Genomic DNA, 26,537 nt, shown 5'->3' with positions numbered 1-26,537 from the left:
AAGTTGTAACAGCCGCCGTTTTCTTTGTGAGTATTTATTACACGGCGTGCTGCGGGGAAAAGCCTGTTCTAACGTTTGAGTCCAAGGTTTATTTTTTAGCACCTGGCAGCTCTTTTTTTACTTCTCATCCGTAAATAATCTGCTCTTTCACGTGATTCAGTTTATTTTGAAAAGTCTCAACAGGATCTTGAGCTTTATTGTGAAAGGTTTACGTGGAACATTAACAAGCGGACACGCGATGGTGTTACCGTCGTTGTTGCTAACCAAAACGCATAAAAACAGGCGCTTGTCTGTCCGTAGTGTGGTTATATTAAATATAAGAGAAAGAGAGAACTTTAAGAAATTAATATAGCCACTACATTGACCATCAAAACGATGAAAAAATATTGCCGTAAACAGTTTATTTTGCGACACCACGAAACAAACGATAGCGTAAAATGAAACAATAGACGTTTTCATATCGTCATTCGATATATATCGGCCCTACTGTTTTTTAGATTTTACTTTACATTTACGATTTATCGATTTCTTAGCAAGACGTTCCCACCCTGTCTAAAAGATTTAAATCTATAATCTTTTGTTTATTGATTCCCATATTCCTTCATAGCTAACTAGTGGTCACAGTGACCTTTTAAATAAATAGGTTTATGTTCTATCTTGTTCTCACACTTTCGGTGAATTAAATCTATTGACAGCTTAGAGCTCTGGGCTATTTATTCTACCTCATCCAAGCCGTCAGGTAAGTTTCAGGCCCCCACCATGCTCTTGCCTAAACACGGCAATTATTACAAACACTGGTGACAGAGAACTGACAGCTACACGCAGGCAGAAAATTAATGCAAATGGAATGCTGTCATTATTTACAGGTCTGGGAGGCAGCCCAAGTGTTATCAGCCAACAGCGACTTAGTTTGTTTGGTACATAATAGATGTGCTATGTTTTACATGCCACCGCTTATTTTCCCCAGACACACAGTAACGTCTCCGTCCAAAGATAACTGGCAATTTATGATTCTACTCTTTCATTTAATGAGCCAGTGGAGAGGGTTTCAAGCCACAGTATGGCCTAGGGTTAAGACGCACATGCACATGTGTGCACACATTCACTCACATGGGCGTAATCACCACTCCTTTAATATCATTAGGCTGTGACCACAGATAGACTTAATGGTTCGGTGCCATTTTAGATGGACGCCTGCTAATCAGTATGCTCTGTGTAAAATATAACTGGTAACAAGGATAAAGAAGAGTATTAAGTAAAGTTAAATAATCAAGATCTTTTTTCCCCACGTATACGGATTTATTTTGTATCTACAAAGAAAAGGATAAAGTCTAAAACTATGTGGGCTCCTATAGTTTCATATCTGAAGTCTTCATCTACATGAGAATTTATAATTAAGAAGGGAGGAAACATAACAAAGACACAGTATCTCTCTTTCCCTGCAGCAAACATTAAAAAACAATGCTGATCTCTGCCTTGGGCCAGGCTTAATGACCACAAAAAAGTAGGCCTACGTTAACGTTTTTTGTCTGAAAGTCATTTAATGTCAATTAATGAAGGCTACGATTTGTTCTTTCAACAGTGGAGCGCCCATTAGGAAGCCATACAGCTATTTTTGGCACTTTGCAAAACTCAACTCATGGAATGTAGGAAAACATTAAGCATTAAACAACAGTCGACTGTCTCCACTTGAAAGCTGCTGGTTAAAAGAAGCAACTACCAGTTATGGCTTTTAGTGACACTAGCACAGAAAAAAAAGCATAATTGCAGCACTTTTCATTCATCGTCATCATTCATGTTAGCCTTGCCAAAATAATGTCTTTTTCCCAAATATATACTTGTGCAATAAATGCTCACTGAATGATCTCTTAATTGTGCCTAAGTATTTTTCCATCCAGAGCTTAAGCATGAGTAATGCAAAATTTAACCTTAAAGAACATCTAAATCTTCAGTTAAATTTGTTTATAGGCTCTGAATCCTTGTTACTCAACAGTTAATCTAGCTTCATTCTGCATTGCGATTTGTATATTGATGGCTTACTGTAGGCGTGGAACGTCAGCGTTATAGTATTTTTAAGATTCATACCGATACGATATTTGGTGATTTAAAAATTCAATACATTGAAAGATATGTTTGTTTTTTTTAGAGACATAAAACATAAACAGATTTTGCTAATATTTTTTATGTGTCCTTATTAGGATAATATGAAAATGCAATATAAAAATAATCTTGTTTTGTTGTCACAAGTTGTGAATTATAACAACTATTCTTTTTGACTTTAGTCAGATCCATGCCTACAAAGTTCCTTTTAACATTTTTAACATGTACCAATGCAACTGTTTGCTTTAAACCTGACATCTGTTAATGTTTACTTTTTCCCCATAACTTTTAATGTCGATATTCTCCCAAGATTTGTCCTTTGATTTTTATTTAGTGGTTGATAATATAACTGGAGATACAGACATGTAAATGGACTGGTACTTATATAGCTTTTTTCTATTTAAGCACTCAAAGGGTTTCAGCCCCATTCACCAATACATGTACACATTCTTACAAGGGATTTTATCTATGCCTAAACACTTGCTTCCTAATAGTCAAACACCAATGTGTGAGGTATCAGGGCCTGAGGCTACTTTAATTCACCAGCATTTCCTATGCTAGTCTACATCAAGCTCAAAGTGCACATTTTAAATGAAGTGATTGTCTATAAAGTCCACCCACTTGTGCAAAACTGTGGAATTAAATATAAGCTGCATTCATTCCTGCCAGATGCACTCACCCACAAGTGAAAACATGTCTGCAATCATGCTGGCCTTTATCTTTAGATCCAAGGGAGCATCACTGTAAATAAGCAGATTTCACAAACAAAAACATTATTGTCATATAATGTCAGACTAAAATGCTCATCAGTTGAGTGCCTTCAACATGGCACTGAAATTAGGAACATTTTAAAACCTTGAGATGATTAAAAAAACACCTACAGCTTTACATTTTGCTAGGAAAACGAGAAATCGCTTAAAACATGCAGACATAAATACAGTATATTAAAACGTGGCCTGGGTGTGGTCGCTGGCCGGCTGCAGAGGAGGGGTGACGCAGTGAGCTCCCGGGGCGGCGCAGGGGCGGGGTGAACAGGTGTGCAGAGAAGCGAAGGTGATTGTCACTCTTTATATGTTCGCAGTGACAGTCGGTGGCGGAAGAGTGGATGTGACAGCAGAGAGCGGGAGTGACTGTGTCCCAGTGAACTGAAAACCACAGTATTAATAAAAGTATTGCTGTCCTCACACCTGTGTCCCGTGAATGCTTTACAGGACAAACGTTACACTGGTGCCGAAACCCTGGCACGATGTCCGATCCCCAGCCCGCTCCACCTGCTCCCCCGGCGGCTGCGCCGCCCGCCCAGCCGCCCGCACAACCGCCCGCACAACCGCCCGCACAACCGCTGCAGGTCTTGGGCCAGATGATGTTGGATATGGCGGCGATGGCAGCTCGTCAGGCTGCCGCGCAGGACCACCAGCTGGCGTTGCTTCGCAGCAATTGGAGCAGCAGACCGCGGCTCTGGGGCACCTGCTGGGGACTGCAGCCGCGCCGGGGCTGATCGTCTGATCGTCCTCGAGTAGTTTGTGGGGGGCCTGCCCAAGGCAACGGCTCGTTGGGTCCGCTGCCACCGCCCGGTGGATCTGACGGCGGCGGTTACGCTGGCGGCGGTTACGCTGGCGGCGGTTACGCTGGCGGCGGTTACGCTGGCGGAGGACCATCTGGCGGCCAACCCGGGACCCACCCATTTGGAGCCACGGCGGAGCGCCCGTATTCCGCCACTCAGGCCACCGGCGGTGGGAACGGAGCAGGCAGCGGGGTGGAGCCCCAGGAGCTTGTTCCGGCCGCTGCTTCCCGCCGGAACCCAGCCGGCCGCTGAGGTTGCCCCGGAGCCACGGGGAGCCGCACAGACGCCGGGGCCAGACCGCTGGAAGTGTGGGCGGCCGGGGCATCTGCAGCGAGAATGTCCGCTCATGGAGGTGGGGCAGGTGTTCCGTGTTGCCGGCGCTCCAGCGCTCGTCCCCGGTCCAGGAGGGACGTACCGCGTGCCGGTAAGGTGTCAAGGGGGTATTCGCCATGCTTTGATGGACACGGGCTGCACGCAGACCCTGGTCCACCAAAGTTTGGTTCGCCATTGTTGGAGGCTGACTGGGTGGAGGTTAAATGTGTGCATGGGGATATAAGTACCCGGTAGTGTCACTGTTGCTGAAATTCAGGGGCAAAACACATAGAGTGAAGGCGGCGGTTAGCCCGCGCCTGTCGCATCCCCTTATTTTGGGTACAAATTGGCCGGGGTTCCACAGCTTACTGGGGCAGTACGTGGGGATGTGATCGCGGTCTGTGAATTTATGTAACGTTTGCACAGCGCTCAGCGGTGACGCGGGGTCGACCGACACTGACTCTGGGGGGGAGGAGGTGGCGGGGACTTCCACGGAAGCCCCACTGCCTCCCGTTGTGCACCCCACGGAAGATTTTCCACTAGAGCAGTCTCGGGACGACAACCTACGCTCAGCCTATGACCAAGTGATGGATATTGATGGTCGCTTGGTGCACCCTGATGCTGCGCGGACTTACCCTCATTTCCAATTGCGGAACGATCGGCTTTATCGAGTGAGCCGCGACACTCACACTAATGAGATCCGCACACAGTTGTTGGTGCCGCAAAGCCGCCGGGAAACGATTTTCCAGGCGGCTCATTCGAACCCCATGGCAGGGCAGTTGGGTTGTGAAAAAACTCTGGAGCGCATAATGGCCTGATTCTATTGGGCCGACGTGCGCCACTGGTGTGTGTCGTGCCCAGAATGCCAGCTGTTTAACCAGCCGGCCGGCACCGTTGCGCCCATTACCACTGATGGAGATCCTGTTTGAGCACATTGGCATGGATCTCATCGGGCCATTTAACCGGAGTACGGCTATTGCTTTGTATTGGTCCTGGTGGATTATGCAACGCGATACCCAGAAGCAGTACCGCTGCGCATCTCAGCGAAGAGCGTGGCGCAGGCACTGTTTCAGGTCATCTCCCGAGTCGGTATTCTGAAAGAAATACTGACTGACCAGGGCACGTCGTTCATGTCGCGCACATTGCGGGAACTGTACGAATTACTGGACATTAAATCTATTCGGACCAGTGTCTACCACCCTCATACTGATGGGCTGGTAGAGAGGCTAAATAAGACTTTAAAGTCCATGATTCGTAAGTTCATTCGCGAGGACGAACGCAATTGGGATCGCTGGTTAGACCCTCTGTTGTTCACAGTGCGGGAGGTGCCCCAGGCCTCCACGGGATTTTCTCCCTTTGAACTGTTGTACGGCAGAAAGCCGCGGGAGGTGCGCGACCTGATTAAGGAAAACTGGGAGGAAGGTCCGAGCCCTGCGAAAAGTGAAGTTCAGTACGTGCTGGACCTGCGAGCAAAGCTGCACACACTGGGGAGACTCACGGGAGAATTTGCTCCAGGCCCAGCAGTGGCAGCAACGCCTGTACAACAGAGGGGCGAAACTCAGGCAATTTTGACCAGGAGATAAAGCTCCAAGTTACTTCCAGCTCCAAGTTACTCGCCAAGTGGCAAGGGCCCTTCGTGGTCACACAGCAAGTGGGGGACATTGACTATGAAGTGGTGCGGTCGGACAGGGGCGGGGCCACGCAGATTTACCACCTCAACCTGCTCAAAGCCTGGTGGGAGGCGGAGACCGCTTCTCTGGTGAGCCTGATAAGAGAGAGAGATGAGTTGGAGCCGGGGGTGCCAAAATCTAACATCCCCGCCTCCCTCCATTGTAGTGACCATCTCACACAGGCCCAGAGGGCGGATGTTGCTGCATTGCAACAGCGCTTTGCCGATGTGTTCTCACCGTTACCCGGCCATACTTCTCTCATAGAGCACCATTTTAACACACAGCCTGGCGTGACGGTGCGTTCACGGCCCTACAGGCTGCTGGAACATAAAAGACAAATTGTTCTCCGGGAATTGAAGTAAATGCTGAGGCTGGGAGTAATAGAAGAATCACACAGTGCCTGGTGTAGCCCCATCGTTCTTGTGGTGAAGAAGGATGGGTCTATTCGGTTCTGTGTCGATTATCGCAGGGTGAATGAGGTATCACGTTTCGATGCTTATCTCATGCCCCGGGTCGACGAGCTCCTGGACCGGTTGGACACCGCTCGCTTTTTCACGACACTGGATTTAACCAAGGGCTACTGGCAGATTCCCTTGTCTGCAGAGTCCAAGGAAAAGACGGCCTTCTCCACTCCGTACGGTTTGTACCAATTCGTTACGCTTCTGTTCGGCTTGTTCGGGGCCCCTGCCACCTTTTAGCGCCTCATGGACTGGGTGCTACGGCCCCACGCTGCCTATGCTGCCGCCTATCTAGATGACGTCATCATCTACAGTGACACATGGGCGGAGCATGTGTGGCGTGTGGCCTCGGTGCTAGAGTCTCTGAGGCAGGCAGGGCTCACGGCCAACCCAAAGAAGTGTGCGGTTGGACGGAGGGAGGTACAGTATTTGGGGTACCGCTTGGGGGGCGGGCAGGTGTGACCTCAAGTGGAGAAGACGGCGGCGATTGCATCCTGTCCGCGTCCCAAGACGGAAAAGGAGGTGAGACAGTTTCTGGGGCTGGCTGGCTACTACCGGCAGTTCGTACCAGGGTTCGCGGACCTGACCAGCCCTCTAACTGATCTCACCCGCAAGGGTGCCCCGGATCTGGTCCAGTGGACGGAGTGGTGCCAGGCGGCGTTTGTGCAGGTGAAATGGGCTCTCTGTGGAGAGCCGCTGCTATTCACACCTAACTTCTCCCTCCCTTTTTGTCTGCAGACTGACGCCTCGAGCAGAGGGCTGGGGGCCGTTTTGTCCCAGCAGGTAGGGGGAGTTGACCGGCCGGTCGTCTACATCAGCCGGAAACTCACGGACGCGAGTCACGGTATGGTACCGTGGAGAAGGAGTGCCTAGCGATCCAGTGGGCAGTCGACTCCCTTCGCTACTACCTCCTGGGACACCCTTTAAGTTCAAGGTGATCCATAGGACGGGCGCGCAGATGGTCGTGGCCAATTTCCTCTCCTGCTCGCAGGGTAGGTTTGGCCGGATGGGCCCGGCCTCAGTCGGGCGGTGGGGATGTTTGGCGTGGGTGTGGTCGCTGGCCGGCTGCAGAGGAGGGGTGACGCAGTGAGATCCCGGGGCGGCGCAGGGGCGGGGTGAACAGGTGTGCTGAGAAGTGAAGGTGATTGTCACTCTTTATATGTTCGCAGCAACAGTCGGAGGCGGAGGAGCGGACGTGACAGCAGAGAGCGGGAGTGACTGTGTCCCAGTGAACTGAAAACCACAGTATTAATAAAAGTATTGCTGTCCTCACATATGTGTCCCGTGGATGCTTTATGCTGGGCTTACACTGTGCGATTTTTTCAGTCGCGTTATTCAGCTTCTGCTCAAACTGTACAATTGACTCGCAGGGGTTAGAAGTTTGTAAGTCACGATGCAGGGTCTCACACTATACGGTCCGATGCTCTGATGCGACCTGAGTGCTCACATTGTGCGTCCATAAAATAAAGGTTATAACAGAAAATCTGTCGCTTGCTCTCCCTTTCTGTCTTTCACTCACACAGACATGCACACCACCACCATCAACTTTGCTAAATTGCTAATGAAAAACATTGATCAGGCAGCTGTGATTGAGCAGCAATGTAGATCCAACTATTTTCACGGTTGTTGTGGTTGTGATAATTTTGTGAGGCCACATCGAAAAGGCTCAGATGAGCTTACCATAGTTCTACAAGTTGTGCCTCCATCGCTTGTGTCCAGATCACACGCTGCACTGCCGTGCTGTGCCGTCTTTTTCGCTGTCATTTTTGTTTGCGCGTGCGCAGTGTGAGAAACTGCGGCGACACCCTCACGACGGTCGTGAGGATTTCAAACCTGTTTGAAATCCTCACGACCAAGCGATTGATGATCGGGAGCTGGTCGTGAGGTGTTAATCACTTCTCATTACCCCACGTATACTACACGATGCACGATGAAGGCCAAAATCAGGCCGATCGCCAAAACGGTTGCACGACTCAAAAATCGGCTGAAAATGGGCCAAAAATCGCACAGTGTAAGCCCAGCATAACAGGACAAACGTTACAAAAAGTAAAACTGTTTAGCTAATTTTAGCAAGCCTGAAAGACAACGTTTATTCTCCAGCACAGCCTGAACTCGGTAGGCAGCTTTGGTGTCACCTCTGTAAGTAGTCTTCAGGAATAGTTCTCCAGGCTTCTTAAAGGACATTCAAAGCGCCTCTTTTGATGTTTGTTGCTTTTTGTTCCATTCCCTTTCATTCTGCTTCAATAATCCTGTCTGGCCTCTGAGGATGCCAACCCATGACTGACGGTGTTCCATTGTGCTTTTTCTATCCAGGTATACTTTTGTTACACTGGCAGTGTGTTTGGGATCATTGTCATGCTGACAAATGAAGCTGTTGCCAATCATTCGCTTTCCCGAGGGTATTGCATGGTGGATCAAAATCTCACTGTACTTATCTACCTTCATTATTCCATCAACATTGACAAGATCCCCAACACCACTGGCTGAAATGCAGCCTTTGACGAACAGTAGATGGATCAAGTGAAGGTCTGGATGCATCTCTCAGGTTGTGTATCAGCTCTATACTGAATAATTTGTTTTCCTATTTCTGAAGGACTTTACTTTTAGATACTAGATTCACTAGATTCATCTGCTGTAGTTTTTTAAGCCCGCAGTTTATTTTGTCTTCCACTTCTCCAGTTTCCTCAGTCTTTTTAAGGACACACCGCACACCATGCTTAGAAAAGATACCAAGCTTTCCACTCATACCTCTTTGGGAATCACCTTATTGGTTAGAGTATACTATTTTCTGTCTATCAAACTTTGAAAGACCTTCGGAAAACCTGGAGAACTACTGCTCAAGAGCACTTTAAAATAATAAAAGAAAGGCTGGCTCCTTTGAAGCAAACTATAATAAAGAAATGAGTGGTGTCTCAATACTTTTGCAAAGTACTGCATGTTTTGGAAAAGAGATCCTCCTGAAATAACAAATGACAACAATTTAATACAGTAATTGAGTCACTCACCAGGCTAGGGAGGGAGAAAGGTTCACCTCTAACAACCAGGGTTTGAGGTTGGAGTCAATGAGCACATCAAAACCATACAGTTCTATAGAGGGAAACACAAAATGAATCAAAAGGTTTTTACTGCAGACAAAGAAGTCAGCAGAAACAGGATTACTAAAAAAAAAGAAAAAATCTCCCAGATCTGCTCAGTTAAAGGATGAAGGACATCAAAGTCAGAAGAACTTCCAGAGTTCTGTCATAACCTCATTATGTGGCATCTGGCAACATGGCCCATGACTTTCTGCTATTGATTACACGCATGTTATATACCCAATCATTCAAGAAAGAAACATTTACCAATGCCTGCTACTGAGGGACTGGCTCAAATGCTTTAACCAAGCATATAAATACACATCTCTCATGAAGATTCTTACATAAGATGGTGGATCAAAAACAAACTGTCCAGCAAATAATTTTGGTTGGGAAGGTTAAAGTCAAATGTACATAGTTTCATTAGATATTACCTAGAAGGACACTGCCCTAATGGTCACCAGAAAGAGTTCCAGCACCATCATAAGTTAGTATCTTTTTAACTTGGAAAATACATTCAGATACTAAACTGGGACCATGACTTACAGTGGCAAAATCTAGGGAATTAGAAAGCCTTAGACAATATATTATTATAGTATATATTTCACCCCAGTTATAGCTGAGCACTGAGTGACACAATAAAAAGTGGTCAGGCAGTTCCCCATGTAAAAATTAATCCACTCTACTCCAATTTTCTCTCCTGTTTCACTGACTGATATATGGCTCACAGTGGCAGAGTTGCCCTATGTGCCATATGAAAGCCCTCACACTGTTCTGGGGAGTGTCACCCAATAAGCCAACGAGCCATCGGCCCCAGCAGCAGCGTGCAGGGAAACCGCAGTATTTTACGGGGATAGCGTGAAGCCCAGCCAAAGAGGCAGAGAAAAAATCCCTCTAATGGCACTTCAAAAGAACAGGCTATGTTGAGAATAGGCCTGGGTGGCTGGAGGTTTCAAAGCTGCTGTAAGCAGCACTGTTTGTTCTAACATCTCAGGTCAATGCCAGTGTTAAGCACACAAAAGCCAGCATGACAGCAACCAGTGGCCCCGGCTTTACACTCAGTATCACATTGATAAAACAGAGCAGATCAAGTTTAAAAGGATGAGTAAATGTAATTATGTGATGTTGTATATAGTTAAAAACTCATGAAGTTAACCATTAAACAAACCATGAGTTGTATGAGATGTGTATAGTATGTACACTGGAGCATGTCTAAATAACTTGCAGATGTTGGAACAAAAAATAAAAACCTGGAGGCAGATGTCAAGTAAAACTGCTTGATATTCATCAGAAATGGTCAAGAGGTTTTATTCATTTTGGTAAAAATGCGGGTCTCCATTTATTACTTTCAATTTATTTTAGAATGAAATGCATTTTGTATCTGAGGACAGATGTTACATTTCCTTTCTGTGAGTGATAAATGGGTTATAGGAGCATATGCTTATAAAAAGTTATATGGATTTCGTTATATGGCAAAAACATGACTCATACAAACATGTCTGTTTGGTGTATGTAATTTATAGGCTATCCGCATGCAATGTAAAGCTGTCTGCTCATTCATGTTTGAATGAATGCACTGTTTCTGTTGAAAAGAAATGCAACAGCCATGCAGTTTTTGTAAGAAACAAATCTGCTCTGGACAAACAGAGAAAATATGTTGAACTAAAATTGTGGCATAGGGTTCTTGTTTGCTGTAAATAAAATTATTTTCAACATTAAAGGAACAGTGTTTAAAATCTCTCCGCTAGGTGTTAATAGACTTCAGATTGCAGTCAACTGAAAACTGAATTCTCTTTTATTATGGTGCGTTTCTGAATAAGTCGGAAGTTCCCATTCAGAAATTTTTTGTGAAACCCCCCCTCAACTCGGACTGAAACTTGAAAAATCTGAACAAATCAACATACCCCAATTTAGTAATCCAAGAAGGTGGTACTGAATTTAAACATTTGTAAAATTGTGAATTTTTAATCTGTACTTCCACTGCTAAATAAGCCATACACAGAACTGATCAGGCTCGATACATGAATGTGTTTTTAAGTGCAAAAAATAAGTATGCTGTATTTCTAGTGATACCTAAATGACTCTTCCTTGCCAAGAACCAAAACAAATCCTGTTTCTCCTAGCTTTTTCTGCAAGATCCTAACTTGGGAGCGTTCCGAGGTATCTGGAACGCGGCATTAACTGTCCTATTTCAATTCATAATCCCAGATATAGTGGCTGTTGTAGGACAAACAACTCTGGCTGTTGTTCATGTGTAGTGAGTATAGGCGGTCAGTCCTCTGTTTACCTCAGCTGTCTACATGCTTTGTGTCCACATCGATCTACACTGGAGAAGGCTGAAAAGGTCTGATAGAACTCGATGAGTCAGTAAAGCTCACTATACTATAAGTTGTTGAGAATATCCTGAATAGCTAGTGAGTGATCTCTCGCCACATAAATAAAATTTGATTAGACGGAACATCGATGTCCATCTCAGCCACTTTATTCTAGATGATGGGCAACATGTTGAAATCCACACACTGGCACCTGCTCCTATATATTTTTAGTGGATTAATTCTTTAAATTCATGAGAATGTATCAGTTTGCTAGAAGATGTAGTTGCACATTAATCTATGTATATTAATGAGTCCAACATTCTTTTTTCTATTAAATAACAAAGAATGACTTACTGTACCTTTGAATAAGTTTGTTAAATTTAATTTTTTCAGGACACACTTTGAGAACATTTCTTTACATCAGGGAAGCACAATATCACTGGGTCACTGTATATCACATGCACTGAGAGCTGAACTTATGGTAGTGTCATAGGGTCCAAATTGGTGAAAGTGCAAACACTATTTTTGTGATGGAAATGAGCAAAGTCTGCTTTACGCCCACAAGCCAAAAGCTGCAACATAAGCTGCCACTGCCATCTTTACATTCTTTAACTTCTGCGGATGGACGGGACCCCCACTGCTAAGCAGTGCTCACTTAGCAAAGCATTTTATTTTCCATTTGCTAGCTTTATACCATTCAATCCGCTTTTATAGGAAGATGGGGAGAGAGTGTGTGTATCATAAAGCTTATAGACAAGAGTGCTGGAATAAAATGGCTTAGCTTACGCTCTCTCGTCAGTGGCACCACAACAACAGGGAGAAAAAAAACAACAACAACAAAAAAAGAAACGGGAGGTGTTACACCACCTCACCGTCCCCCCCGACATGCAGGCTCCATGTGTCACAAATTTTCCCCCAATTAGTAGCAGACGCCATTCCTTCCCTGTGAGCCTGTCGAAGCGCTCACTGTTAGGCACGTTTGTTCTGCGGCTCGACCGCTGCCAGGGGAGCACTTTTAAATGTGCCCACAGAAAGCCCACAACAAGCATCACAGACAAGCAGACGAGAAGCAGCGAACATCTACATCACACCCATTAAAGAGGGAGGGAGAGAATAAATATGACAGAGAAAAGGGATGATGAAGAGTTTTTTGAGGGTTTTTTTTGGTTTGCTTTCTTTTTTGTTATTGGATGGGCGCTGCTGGAAAATTCACCACAACAGACAAACGCCCAAAAACAATGATCTCCCCCACCCTGCCCATGCAGCTTGTTGGTCCGCAATAACAACATCAACATAAAGTATTTCCTTCATGTGTGTTCTTTTCACAGCAAGGACAATTAAATTCAGAAATAAATTAATGGCGCTGAACTGTTTCACTGCTGTCGCAAGGAGCTTAACAGGCACGCCTCAGAGCCACAATCGAGAAAACACTCCCAGGACAACAAATTAAGTCGCTGTTAACACTCTATAGAGTTATTGTGATAGTGGGACCCAAAACCATTAATCATTCTCGAAAACACTCAGTTACACAGCAGCTGCACTGTCATCATAGGAACACAAACACTGTGCCGCAGTGAAGTGTGGGAGTATCTGACAAATGTAAGACAGGCAGAGTGGTTCGCAGACGGGAGATCCAACCACACTCAGCACTTAATGAGGGACGTTCAGTGAAACATAGGACCAGTAAGTGGAATGTTTTGTGTGTAATAAAATAGGCCTTTGGCTTGGCTAATCAGATCTTAGTCAAAACATCTCATAATCAGCATCTCTCAGCAAAAAACCCTGTCCATTAATCACACAGCAGCGGTAAAGAGCTGCATGGGTGGCATTTTCTCTCCACAGACACACACTCACACACACACACACACACTTACACCCACTCCTTACAATGTAAAACGAAAAAACTGCTGTTTTTATTTCTTCCCACATGAGACATTACAGAGCTATAAAAAGATTTTGTTACAGTATGTGCATTTAGATACACCGTGCAATTCAAGCAAAGGGAAGAAATCCAATTGGAAAACAATAAACATTGTATTAAAGCCATTAATAGACATTAAAATGGCAGGGAACAATTTGCAGTAAATTAAGATTATAATGTGCTTTATGGTCTCGCATGGCTCCCTTCCAGACAAGCAACAGACTGTATTAAAACTCTAAACAATGGCTGCTTTTATCAGCGTGTTCATTGAGCTAACACACATGCATTTGTTGGCACGCATTCTGACGCTTTACCTGTTCCAGGCATGCCAGGAAGAAGGCTGAGGATAGTGGTGGCTGTGAAGTGGGAAAGTATAGTAAGGATAAGTGAAAGAGGAGAAGCAAAGGAGCTGACAGTGGCTGAGTGAACATGACTCCCAGGTGGTTAGGGTGGGTTTTTATTTCAGGGACAAGAAAAAGAAGCCCACAAAGATATCGGACTGGACTGCCTGAAGCTTAGACAGCTTTAAGCTTGTATGTTTGGAAAACACATGGTTTATACTGGTTTCTACATGTTCCTGTGTTCATAATGTATGCACATACACAGAGAGAGAGGGAGTTTGCATGCAACATGACCACACTGGGAGAGACAGATCAACAGAGAAAGGATGAGGGTGGTCTACTGTCTATCTTTGGAAATATAATCCTGTAAATAGACTATGAATGCTGTAATTAACTTGCTTGAGGCCATCTAAGACAACAAAACTGCACTAAATTCAACAGTAAACTGATACGGATGAAGTACGATAATGGCCATGCTCACAACAGACTCCAGAGTATTATGTGTCCTAATCAAAAGGTGCAGTACCTAATTGTTATTGTTCAGTCCAGCTACTGTATACATGAAGCAGACTTGGGTTTCTGCAATATTAATGTAAACACCTCTTACCACTTGTTCACCTTTAGTTCAGTTTCAAAGCAGGCTATGAACAAAACAATATAAAACAGGAACACATTCTTACTCGTCTACAGGTTGGTGCAAGATCAGATTCATTTGCTAATGTCCTGTTTGCATGCATCTGTGGAGCATTTTTGTGAATGCATTTAAACAAAACAAAACAAATTAAAACAAAACACAAAAACAGAATACAAGCAGACCTGACAAAAATAATGAATGAGAACAGGAGCAAACCTGTTTATCCATTCTTGTTTTTCACCCCCTCTGTCCAAAAATATGTCATCGCGTTGTTTACAGTGTCTCGCAGGTATGTATGAAAGCCAGGTTGAGGCTTGGTAAGCAAATACCTGCATGGTCACCTTTTACACCTTGGGTTAATGTGTGTTTTCTCAACCTTGCAGTGATGCTCAGGGTGCAGATAGCATCTTTATGCAGGCGAATGTCTGATGGTTATATTGTGCTGATACGCACCCAGTACAGCCCAAACAACCGCCCATCGTAGGACTATTACGTCTAAGAGGCCTGTCACAACTGTGGAGTCCTTTATTTTTCTAACGTCTGAGAGGTGAGGAGAATGTGAGCATGAAAGGGCGAATTATAAACATAACGCGGCAGAAGAAACAGCAAGAGAAAAGGGGGGGGGGGGGGGGGGGGAGAGTGAAAAAGAGGCAGTGGTGCTGAGAGAAGCTAGGCCAGCGTACTCGCTTTCAAACCCAAAATCTCAGAAAGGCTGCCAGACACGAAGAAAGAGCGCAGACAATTAGTGCCAACACTAACATGGGTAATGGCTCCAAAATGGAGTTCACACGAGCCCACTGCAAGGCAAGACTAGCCAAGAAAACAGTCAGTCTAAATCAGGCTGAATGGCAACAGAGGAGAGGAAGCAAATTCCTGCTTCAGTCAACAGGCCGTCCACGACCCGGCAGCCAGTCAGAGGGCAGCAAACATGCAGGAAGGTTCCACACTGAGGAATGAATGTCTACAACTTCAGCATGGTTCAGTGGACAAATAGTATGGAGGAGCTGCTGGACAATGAATCTGAAGCTGAAGAGAAATGTGAGGGGTGTGGTAATATGTATGACTAAGTATGTGTGAGTGCTTCTGCACCGTGAGCAAAAAGAGAGATTTTCTTTCCCTCCGGAGTTCAAATTTCATTCAAAAGAAATTCTTGAGGAGCCACATTTGTGCTGATGGCCTTCACATTCAGACTAGTCTTTCAGAATTTTAGCAAATTCTTTTGGAAACGCAGCTGGATCCCATAATCCACAGTGGCTGGAGCAGGTGTAAGCATATTTTGGGGGACTAGATTGTTTTAACTGTGGCTGGGGAAAAAAAAAGAAAGTTTTAAGAAGAATAGGAAATGATTACCAAAGCAGTTTGTCTTGTGAGGAACAAATGTCTTGCAGGCGGTGGCTATCTGTAGCTCAGCGCTCAGTACAGCTTTGACGATGAGGTCCTCAACTTGCTTCATCAGCGCTGCAACAGAAACATCAAAGGAAAATAAGATACTTTAAAAAAGAAAACAGATTGAAAAGTTACTTCTGTCTTCATTGCATGGATATTAAAAATGAAAAGAACAAGGTGAAGGTCTAACTCACATGTGGTGTCCTTCCCCTCCTGCTTCAAATACCTCAGCACTGCACTCATACTCCATTTGTTCCCATAATCCTCAACTTCGGGGTCATCGCAACTGAAAAGAAAGAAATGAGCTTCAAACACTCCAGCTGTACTAAATGGATGAGTCAGAGGGGGAGCCTTCCCGTAACAGCACCGCGTTGTATTTTGATCACTGAAGGGACTTACCTGACATAATCGCTGCTCTTTTTGTTCACGCTGTAGTTGGTGAGGTGCATGAATGTGTTCTTGATGTTCTTTGAAGTCCTGTCATACTTAACTGTGGCAAATCTGTGAAGGAGCAGGGTTTATTTACACAAGAGGAAAAAGGGGGGGAAAAAATCCTTCTACGTAATCCAACTATTCCCCTACATATCCATGTGCCGTAACATCCACATTTGTAAGACACTTGACTATAAATAATAAGGGCACTTGGGAAAGAGATTAGTTTCTGGCAGTGTTTGAGAGGAGTGGATGCCACATGTGCAATAATGAGAATTCCTTTGGCACACACCATGTACCTGAATACCAACACATGTGAAGGAATGTCAGGAGATAAAAGTGGGATTCAAGATTCGGCCATGATTTACTGAAAACAGTTGATAATGAAGCCAGCAAATAAGAGGGAAGTGGCACTGTGTTTCCAGCATGAGCACGCACCTCTATCAGAGCGAGGTGAGGAGCCAGTCATTCTATAAATCATCAACCCTCCCCTGACCCAACCATGTCTGACAATAGCCTTTCTTTGTTAAAGAAATTATTATTGCTCTGAACACCCAGGCCTAATAACTCCAGCGCGATTACATAAAGTTGTGATAGATATGAGCTTTGAACAATTTCACAATCAGCAAACATTTGATTAGCACATCCTACAAGTGAAACAATAGGGCGCTTTGTTTCAAAGTGGCCAAAGCCACACGCTCCACACAGGCAGTCTGCAAAGTTTAGGATGCCCTCTTGTGGGTGCTAAAGGAAGATGAATGTAGTGTTTCACAAAGTCCCGCTGGATCTCACAGTACACACTGAGTGCCATAATAATAAACAAGGTTTTCCTTAACAACACGCAACGTGGCACAAAAACCTAATATAACGTGACACATATAAACAGGAAGTTTCATGTTGGTTAACCACTTATCTAAATTAGGGGAGCCTATTCAAACTGTAAGAAACCAAGAGGACAGCTCGCTAGTCCTTCACAGGGCTGACAGAGTGAGAGGCAAGGACAATCTCACATCACTGAATTTTAAATTGATAACTGGTGGTTTTAAGAGAGAGAAAGAACTTATATTTAGTTAAAAAAATGTGTTGAGTGGACATGAAGATAATGGTGAATTATTGTTCTATCTATGCCATCCAGCCAGAACTGACCAACTAGAAAGTCAAATACAACCCTATGGATGACTCTGAGAAGTGTGTGAACTGCAGTTGAAATGTGTCAATCAAATGCATCGTGATGTGGCGACGCCAGCAACAGCAAACAACACAGAGTGGAAATGTAGCGAAAGTTAAAAATACTTGTAGATCTTGACAAGGTGTTGAATCATAAAGATGTAACATACTGTTATTTTTCAGTTGCAAAAAAATATAAGTGAAGACTTTGATCATCATCTCATCAAGTTATGGTGACTTCTAAATAAGAAGCCTTGTGAGTGCCTCCTAAGTGAGGTGTCTTGGGGTGTACCAGTAGGAGAACCTGGGCCAGACCCAGGACACGCTTAAAAGAATTTGTCTCTCAGCTAAATCAGGAACACTTTGGTAACACCGCCCAGAAGAGCTGAGGAAGTGGCTGGAGAAAGGGAAGTCTATATATATTTGTTTAATATATTTGTTTAAATTACCGTCTCTATCAGCTAGAAGCAGATAAACAGCAAGATGTATGGCTGTATGGATGGATGGATACCAAAAAGACAACATAAAATCTTATGTAAAAGCACCAGGAGATAGCTTCTATTGTATTAGTCACCATTTCAAAGGTAAAAACACTCACCTAGCCAGGCCTTCCTCATACACATAGATGAGGAGAGGATCGTAAGACGTTACCAACACGTACAAACGAACGTCAAACTTGAACCCTGTAAAAACAACAATTAGATTAAGTCATAAAATTGTTCAGTGCAAATCTGTCAAAAGTAAATAGCAAAAATATAACTGTAACAACTCACCATCTATGAGTAGTGGGTTATTAATATAGCGAGACACCAAAATGTTTTCAGTCATGGAAATCTGATTTGGCTGTAGATGAGAAGCAGGACGCACAAAAGAAGATATGATGAACACAGAAGAAAAGGCGGGCAGTATTTTATCACAAGTTTAAAGCTACAACACCACGAGTGATTCATATAGAACTGCATTAAATACTCAAGTTCAATGGGCTGACGAGACGCTGCAGTGAACCATAAACATCAAAGGATAATAAGATGAAGAAAAGTTTCAGTGACGCTGGTCATAGCGGGTCAAGCTTCAATAACAGCCTATAAAAACACAATCTGGTGGTGGGAGATGGGTCATTTATGAGGTTGAAATGTGTTGCAGGTGGTGAAGTTGAGAAGAGATGGGGTAAAGGGGAGGGTGGGAGTTGGAGTAACCTCAGCGCTGGCTACAGTTCAGAGAAAAAGCAAAGCAAAAAAGATGAACGTATTTCTTTCTTTTCTCCAAATATCGCTCTGACATTCTTTCCACTGTTTCATAAAAATGCCTGAGAAGAAGAAGAATCGTGCACATGTTTTCCAAGGGTGAGAACCTTGTTGAGCTCCTCCAAGAGCCCGGGGCCTTGAAAGTGTGTGATTTACTCCGCGAAGCTTATTAATGTCTGAAACGCTGGTTGATACTTACTTCGAAGACAGCTGTATCAGTGCAACCCCCACACTTAGATAACATCTGGCCAAGTGACTGTTTGAGTTCACATGGTACTTTTTTATGTCAGTGTGCTTATAGTTAACTCCCACTAAGGTTTTACCCTTAATGCGAATTCATGCTTGCACATGGTTTATTCACACACACACACACAACAGAAGAGCTGACTGACAGTAGGTATTATTGTTTTGAGCTTTGCTTGGCATTAAGATTACCTGTTTTCTTCTCCACGTTTCTCAGTCCGTGTTAATCTATTCTTAAACTCTGCTGGCTTTAGCTTTGTAGTTACTATTAAACACTAGTCCCAGTGCTAGTCCCCATTACCAAAGAAAGATTCAGTTAATCGTGTTCAGTGTTGTTTTATCTTTCATACTTTACAAATATGCTGCCAACACTATTTTTATTTTTATTTTTTTGAAAAGGCTATTTTGGGGAGAAGAACTGTGCATTCCAGATTAGGTCAGAAATCAGGATTTCTGAGTCCCTGGTCCGAAATTTAATCTCAAATGCCCCCTTCAACTCATATTTCCTATTCGGAAAGTCAGAGAAGCCCCACCAACCTCCAGTTAACAGTCTGCAATGGTGGCAATGAATGTAAAGTGTACTACTGTAAACAGTAGTACAACTAGACCTGTAAAATCTCCATAGCCAATGTTGTATGTTTGTGACTTGATAAAAAAAGGCTATACACAAAGCACTGACCAGGCTCTATCCAAGAATGTGCCCCAATGCTGGTTTTAAGTATGTAAATGGACTGATTCTTATATAGTGCTTTTCTGTTCTCCTGGAGCACTCAAAGCCCTTTTTTCATCCATTCACACACAGACTCTTTTCTATGCTTTTCAGTGCTTTCTAACTAACATTCATACTCTAATAGATATAAACCGGGGGAGCCAGGGATCGAACAACCAACCTTCTGATCAGCAGACAATCAGCAGATGACCTACTCTACCTCCTGAGCTACAACCACCCCGCATAAAAAACAAGTATTATGTTGTATTGCTTGTGATACCTGGATGGCTTTACCTCGCTAAGAATCAAAACAAATCCTGTTTTTGTTCTCGCTTTTCCAACTTTAGCACTGGAATGCACTAACTCTGGAGTGACATCACTCCCGAGTTCCAACATCCGACACTAGTCCGACATAAAAGCAATGTGGAATAACTTCCCCCATCTTTGCAAACACACGCCAGTGCAGTCACACCAAGCTCAAACACAGGTGGGAAAGAAGTAATAGTTGACATCCTCCAAACTTGGGGATCAGCAGTACCAAGTATACCAAGACTAAACTACACAGGGAATTAAGGAAGAAAGAAAAATACCTATAACCGTGACTCAAAATTACTTTACTTAAAGGTTAAGGTTTACTCTTAACCTTTCAAAAACACTAGGTTGGCAGCATACTTGCAACACAAAGTCCACTAATTTGCTTTCTTTTTTTCTCATTGACCACTCAGGTTTGTAGCCACAAAGCTCCAGGAACAAACAACGAGGTGGAATTTGTAGAAGTATTTTTCTGTCAAATTATATTTATTATATCACTGAAGTCCTCTGAAAGTTTTGACAACTGAAGTTTAGAATTAAAAAATGTAATTAGACTCAGAGCCATTTAAAACAGTGTAATAGCCACAGTACACATTATATGTTAAGGAAAAGACTAAAACACTACAGACAGAAGGCCAGGGAGCCAATTATCTCCTACGAACAAGCACTTGGCAGCCATGGCAGCAGACTCAGGGGAGGGTGGCCATCTGGTGTGACCGGTTGGGGAGAGGGGAAAATGAAAGGAGAGAAAAGTGTGAAGTGTTCACATTTTAAGGATCAAAAGGCACAGAAGTCTAAGAATAAAATAAACTCACATTGCTAACCAAGTAGATACCTCGTCCTCTTGAAGATGCTACTGGTTTAATTATCCACGGGCCCTTGTCCTTGGCAAAGCAATCTGAGGAAAAGAAAGAAAAGAAGAAGAGGAAAGCAGGAAACGCTGAGAACTGCAGTCATTCAAAATGACTGTAAACATGTCATAAATATAGCCCTGCTAAGACGAACAGGATTATGTGTGGGTGGTATCTTACTGCAGAATTCCTGGTACTCGGCGGGAAGCACAAAGGTCTGAGGAACAATGTGGAAGTTTTTGAAGCCGTGAGTCTGTTGCATTCGCTGGATGTTTTTATAGAGACGGTCTTTGCGTGTCAGTTCGTGCGATCTGGAAGTGTGGAAGAACAAATATAGGAACACATAACGGCTACAGAACACCCTGGGCCTGACGGTATGATTCACTTCATGCTTCATAAAGGCATCGGTCCCAAATAAATCGCACGTTGCAAGCGAAAGCCAACAAACACATTGCCTCATACGGCGATATTTATAACAGAGGAAACAGTGGAAACACACTCTATATTTGAAACCTCTATTATACCTGGGAAAGTGGTTGACCTTCTGGAAGTCTTGAAGGCTGCGTAGTACGTAAGGCTTGAGGTGAGACCCTGTCCACATGAGGTTGAAGTCATTGCTGTTTGGGTGAACCTGAAAAACAGCAAGACTGAACTGAGCAGACAAGCCAGATGAAATGATTTTGATTTAGTGCACAAAAAGTAAAATACACCAGCAAAGGGATCATTAAAAGGGTAAGCTCTCAAGAGTTTCCAGCCACCAACAGAAGCATCGTATTCTGACGTCCATCACGTTTGATTGCTCGGCTGAATCTAAGAAACAGACTCCAGCACCACCACCATTACCCCATCACTAACCCCACAAACTACTGTACGACTTACGCTTGTGACACGATCTCAAAAGGGAAGGCCAGTTCACAGATTTCCATCACTGTCATGTTATTTTATCTCTTTATTTGTGCATTTTTCCAACAATTTGTTAGGAGGCGGGATTCACATGGCCATTCTGTCTGCGTCCCGTGGAGAGCCAGATGTTCGCAATAAAGGCTTATTAAAGTTTGGCTCTGTCCGGGCTGCGGTAGACACTCGTCTGCCTTTTGATGATGGGTTAGCAGCAGTCGAGAAGCATTGAAATGAAATAAAAAGGGAATTAATTGTAGCTGCTTGGAGAGAGCAATAACGGGGATTGTGTGCCCTCGTGAAACCAGATTAATGCTTTTTGAGGTCATTTTGTTTTTTTCCATGGGCGCATTCCCGGGCTTTGTCACCAGCAGTCAAATGAAGATTAACAGACCTACAGTAAAGCGTATCCTACAATTGCATGTGCCGCAAAAAAAAAAAACACGAAAGAAAAAAAGAAAAACAATGTATTTTTACAAGATTATCTGTTAAAGTTGTACGATTTAAGTGAGAACATTACCTCATGGAATCCGTGATTGGAGAGTATTTCTCGTACCAGGCGGCTCTCTGTGCGCACAATCTTGAAGGCCATATTATATCGTTCTGTGCAAAAAGCACAACAAGATATTCTTAGCATTGAACTTTTATAGGCTCCAAAATGATATTTTTATTCCCCCCCAAAATGTCATTTTTATTACTCTGCACTGTACCTCCAACAGAAGATATGCTTCCATCTTTTGAAACAACAGCTTCAGGGAAAAACAGGAGAATCGGGATGGTCTTGCTAAGGCTGCCCCATGAGATGCAGGCATGGTCTCTAGTGGGTGACAAATTATACAGACACTTAATAAAAATAACAGGAGCAAAGTTTCAGAAATGCACTTTGGGGTGAATTTCAGTGCCCAAAATCTTCCAGGATGACATGAACTGACCTATATGGGCATCTTACCTAAGGCTGCGGGAATGCTTCGTGACGTGGTGCTTATTTCAGTCAAGCAGATAGAGGCAGAACCACACAAAGCTTTGTGAGATGCCGGGCAATAACAATCCCATGTACAGTACTCCAAATACCCTTGTAAAAGTCGAGAATGTCTCACAGTACCAGACACAGCCTGCTTATCAGGGGGTCAAAATAAGATAAGGTGACATGATGATGGAGTAGAAGTCAATCAGGTGTGACCAGCCTTGATAAGTGGGAGAGGTGGGGCATGCAAGCAACTGCTGCCCTTAGCTCAAGTATCCAGGTATGTGAGACAATATCGCAGATTATCGCACTGACACGGCTGGGTTGCTCACTGTTAAGAGGAGTCTTTTGATAGTATTTAAGCTTGTTGTTTATCATGAGCGTAAGCCATCACCGAGACTACCGAGACACCTGCATACGCACAAGATGTTAAGATCTTATACAGAAGAACGTGTTAACATCACCACCATCATCTCTGAGTATGATCGTGCAATACTAGTACTTTTAAAGCATTGTTGATATTTGTAACAGTAGAATTCAAAGAGGAACTGACATTTCTTTCTATTACATTTCGGTTCCAGTCCCACGTCTACTGCATTATTGTACTTTATTTAAACTTGTTATAGGTTGTCTTTAATGTTTTGGCACATGGGCTAAATGAAGCATATCTTATCTTATTTTAAATAGAACGGCTTATTGGACAGACATCTATCAGCATGTGCAGGGTGCATTTTGTAAAACATTTATTCTCATGATTTTGATATTTCTGTTTTTATTAAATTCAATAAAACGTTGAAATAACGGCCTGTGCTGTAGACTTGTGTTTCTGCCATGGTAGGTTTCCAATGGATGGTTTCGCCTTTATGTGTGCTGTGCATCTTTTGTGACAGCCTGTAATGTTATACCATGTAGCCGTCCCATGTGGCATGAAGGTCCGCATACACTGTAATTAAGGCAAAGAGTGCAACCTTACTTGCCAGAAGTGAAACTGTGCATACTCCTGTTATTTTTGTCCATTTTAAATTGAACTTAAGAAAAACTGGTACATAATTTCTTTACATTTTGCTCACTATAATACAAGCAAGCATTAAAAGGCACCAAACTCAAAGCATGAACCAGTGTTGTTTCCAAAGAGCTATTAGCTGAACTGTTTGTGTAGCGAGATGCACAGTGTCAAAAAGCCAGTCTTAAGGAAGAGAAACAGGGAGAAAGGACAGAAAAATGCCAAAATTCAAAAGACCTGCACAGCAACAGGTCTTATGGAGTGATGAATCCATAATTTGTCTTTAGCCATCTGTAAAACACACTGAAGGCTCTGTCAGGGTTTGGGGCTACATTTCAGCCAGTGATGTTGTGGATTATTTATATAATTATAAACAAACAAAAGTGGTTTCACATTTTCATCTACAATGCAACACTATCTGAAAAGCATCTCATTGCAAACAGTTTCATTTTTAAGCATGGCAATGATTCCGCATACAATGCAAAGGCAGTACAAGTATACCTGGATTAAAAAACCCACAGTGGAACACTATCAGTCATGGACTGGTCTCACCAGAGCCTGGACCTCAACATTATTGAAGCAGTGTGGGATCATCTTGACAGAGAACAGAACAGAAAGCATCCAAAGAAGAGCTTTGAAAGTCCTTCAAGATGCCCGGAACTTGCCCAAGAGAGTTCAGGCTGTGCTGAAGAATAAAGACGGTCAAACAAAATATGACTTTCAAGCTCTTTAGAATTGTAAAAACTTTGTTTTTGCTTTATATACTATATTAACTTGTGTGTTTGCTGTTTCAGTAAACCGCGGCACCTATTTCTCATTTTCGCACCAAAACAGTACTGTCCTTTTATCACAGTCATGGTGACTTTCCTTTTGTGTTTTTGAGGAAGGTCAACACTTCTTTCATGGTGTCAAGACTTTTTGTGCGCAAGTAAAAAATTGCAGACAGCAGTTGTTTAAAAAAAACTACTGCAATATTACTCTTGCAATGGAACTGAGATGTGTTTATGGGGTAGATATTTTTGAACAACCATGTTGTAGCATCTCAATGCATAATTACTGCCATGTCAATAAATGCAGCGTTGGTAGCCTGAAGGTTAAATGCTAACTCTAAGCAATCCAAACTAATTTAGGAGATGGAGCCTAAAAGCAGAGGAACCCAGAAAGGTATGACTAAGCACGGCTTAAGAGGGAATTATTAGACCGAGACAAGAAAGCAAAGACCAGCTGGTAAGCATCCACAGCAGAGGGATATACACTCATTTGTCTAAATGACAGTCATCAATTATACAGAATGAAAGACACCTGAAGGTGTCATTTTGTTTGCATGTATCTTGACATAAATGATTAAACAGAGCTCAGGACATCTTCTGTAATTCCTCACCAATTACATTTCACCTTAAATTGATTAGGTAACTTGCAATGAAAGAGAAAATGAACAATGCTTTAAGTTCACCATAATGTCATATTACAAGATGTATTATTTGGAAATCGTATGCAGTATGCCAAGAGAATCAGTAGGCTAAGAAGTTAACTGACTTGCCAAGTCCCACAGGGATTGCAGGGACTGTGAGCAATATCCTACTCTTCTCCAGTGCGTCTGCAAACAAGCAACAGTAGCTCCTCTTGAAGGACAAAATACTCAAAACAAAAGCACCAATAGCATTGATTGAGAGAGTTGTTGCTTTTTTCTTTAAATGAGAAAAGACAGATTTGAGGCAGCTTGTTTTATTTGTGATATAAAGCAGATAATCCCAGGCGCTTCTATAACCTCTGACCTTGACTCTGTTTAGATCACAGGCTGTCCTTTATTCTGCAGCAGACATATTAATATGAACTGCAAACTTGTACTTACTCTTGCTCGTCTTCTGAGGAGGATTCAGAGTCCTCTTTATCCCGAATCACGGCTGGCATTTTCACTGCAAAGGGGGGGACGATCTGCCCGGAGAAATCTTCGTGGGACCAAGTATCTAGTGTTTACCCTGGCATCTGCAACATCCAAGGGCAAACACAACAGTCACTTCTAAGATGATCTCATAAAAACGCCGGTGTATTAATAACACTCTGCTCCACGACAGCTTAACACGAAGACTGCAACACTAACACCGTCCTACAGTGATTTACAGTTAGCATGCTCTCACCTGAGAACCGCTGCTGCTTTCTAAGTCTCCCTGCTGTGGCAGTGAAATCATCTTAACACGTTATAGACAGTCTATGGTTAAGACAAAACCAAACTGCTAAATAAAGCGTTACTTTTATGTCTGCACGGGTTGTCAACTACGCAAAGTCTGCTTAATTTGACACCACTGAGGTTTTTATAATGAAGTACAAACACACAGCAACAGAAAGAAGGTACTTTCGCCTGCTCGCTTATTTCCCAAGGGATCGCCACAGCAAATAGATCCGCGTATTTTGACTATTACGCGCGGATGCCCTTCCTTTGGGCTGGGACCAGCACTTGAGAGTACATTAGCTTATAACACTCTGAGGGTGGGTTTGTGTTTCCTCCCGGAAACGAACCGGGAACCTTTCACATGCAAGGCAAATGAGTTAACCACAATACCCCGGACCACAAAAACTTGCCTTGTATTTCTGTGGAGGCTGCTAACAGTAAGCTAGTTGGTATCGCCAGGGCCAGCAATCGCCGTTAATCTTCCTGTAACTACAACAAGTGGATAGCGACAGAGAAAGGCGCATGCGCGCGACAATATTGATCCACGTGACGAAACTTTGAACTGCCCGTACATTTAAAATAAATAGGCAAAAACATTTCAATAGAAATATTACAAAGAGTGATTTCCTTCATATGTTCTTTATATTTTGATATTGTTGTGTTGCTTCAGTTGCTGCACAGTGAGCTGGTGTGCCTTAATGTTTAATAACATTTATAATATTTTATAACTTTTTTAAAGCATTTTCCAAAATACTGGGACCCCTCAAATC

The 26,537-nt window shown here is 43.3% G+C and overlaps 1 protein-coding gene across 8 annotated transcripts in view; it reads right to left on the bottom strand.

Annotated features, from left to right (window-relative positions):
* ttll5 (tubulin tyrosine ligase-like family, member 5) overlaps nt 1-26,537 on the bottom strand; it is a 63,903-nt gene that overhangs the window by 36,462 nt on the left and 904 nt on the right. For 3 of the 8 annotated variants that reach the window (XM_085143836.1, XM_085143842.1, XM_085143840.1), the window contains exons 1-14: nt 26,178-26,304; nt 25,450-25,583; nt 22,341-22,447; nt 22,151-22,233; nt 21,258-21,364; nt 20,914-21,044; nt 20,698-20,780; nt 18,148-18,217; nt 17,973-18,057; nt 16,175-16,276; nt 15,970-16,061; nt 15,740-15,847; nt 9,110-9,191; nt 2,780-2,841 (exon numbers count right to left, since the gene is read on the bottom strand). In XM_085143836.1, coding sequence (XP_084999962.1) covers nt 2,780-2,841; nt 9,110-9,191; nt 15,740-15,847; nt 15,970-16,061; nt 16,175-16,276; nt 17,973-18,057; nt 18,148-18,217; nt 20,698-20,780; nt 20,914-21,044; nt 21,258-21,364; nt 22,151-22,233; nt 22,341-22,447; nt 25,450-25,508 — 1,171 coding nt within the window. In that variant the 5' untranslated portion in view covers nt 25,509-25,583; nt 26,178-26,304. The other 5 variants (XM_085143839.1, XM_085143844.1, XM_085143843.1 and 2 more) reach the window with 4 other exon arrangements.

The sequence above is a fragment of the Neolamprologus multifasciatus genome, chromosome 19 (assembly GCF_963576455.1).
Source record: "Neolamprologus multifasciatus chromosome 19, fNeoMul1.2, whole genome shotgun sequence".
Taxonomy (NCBI): Eukaryota; Metazoa; Chordata; class Actinopteri; order Cichliformes; family Cichlidae; genus Neolamprologus; species Neolamprologus multifasciatus.
The sequence above is the reverse complement of the archived record's forward strand: the minus strand, read 5'-3'. Positions and strand labels throughout refer to the sequence as shown.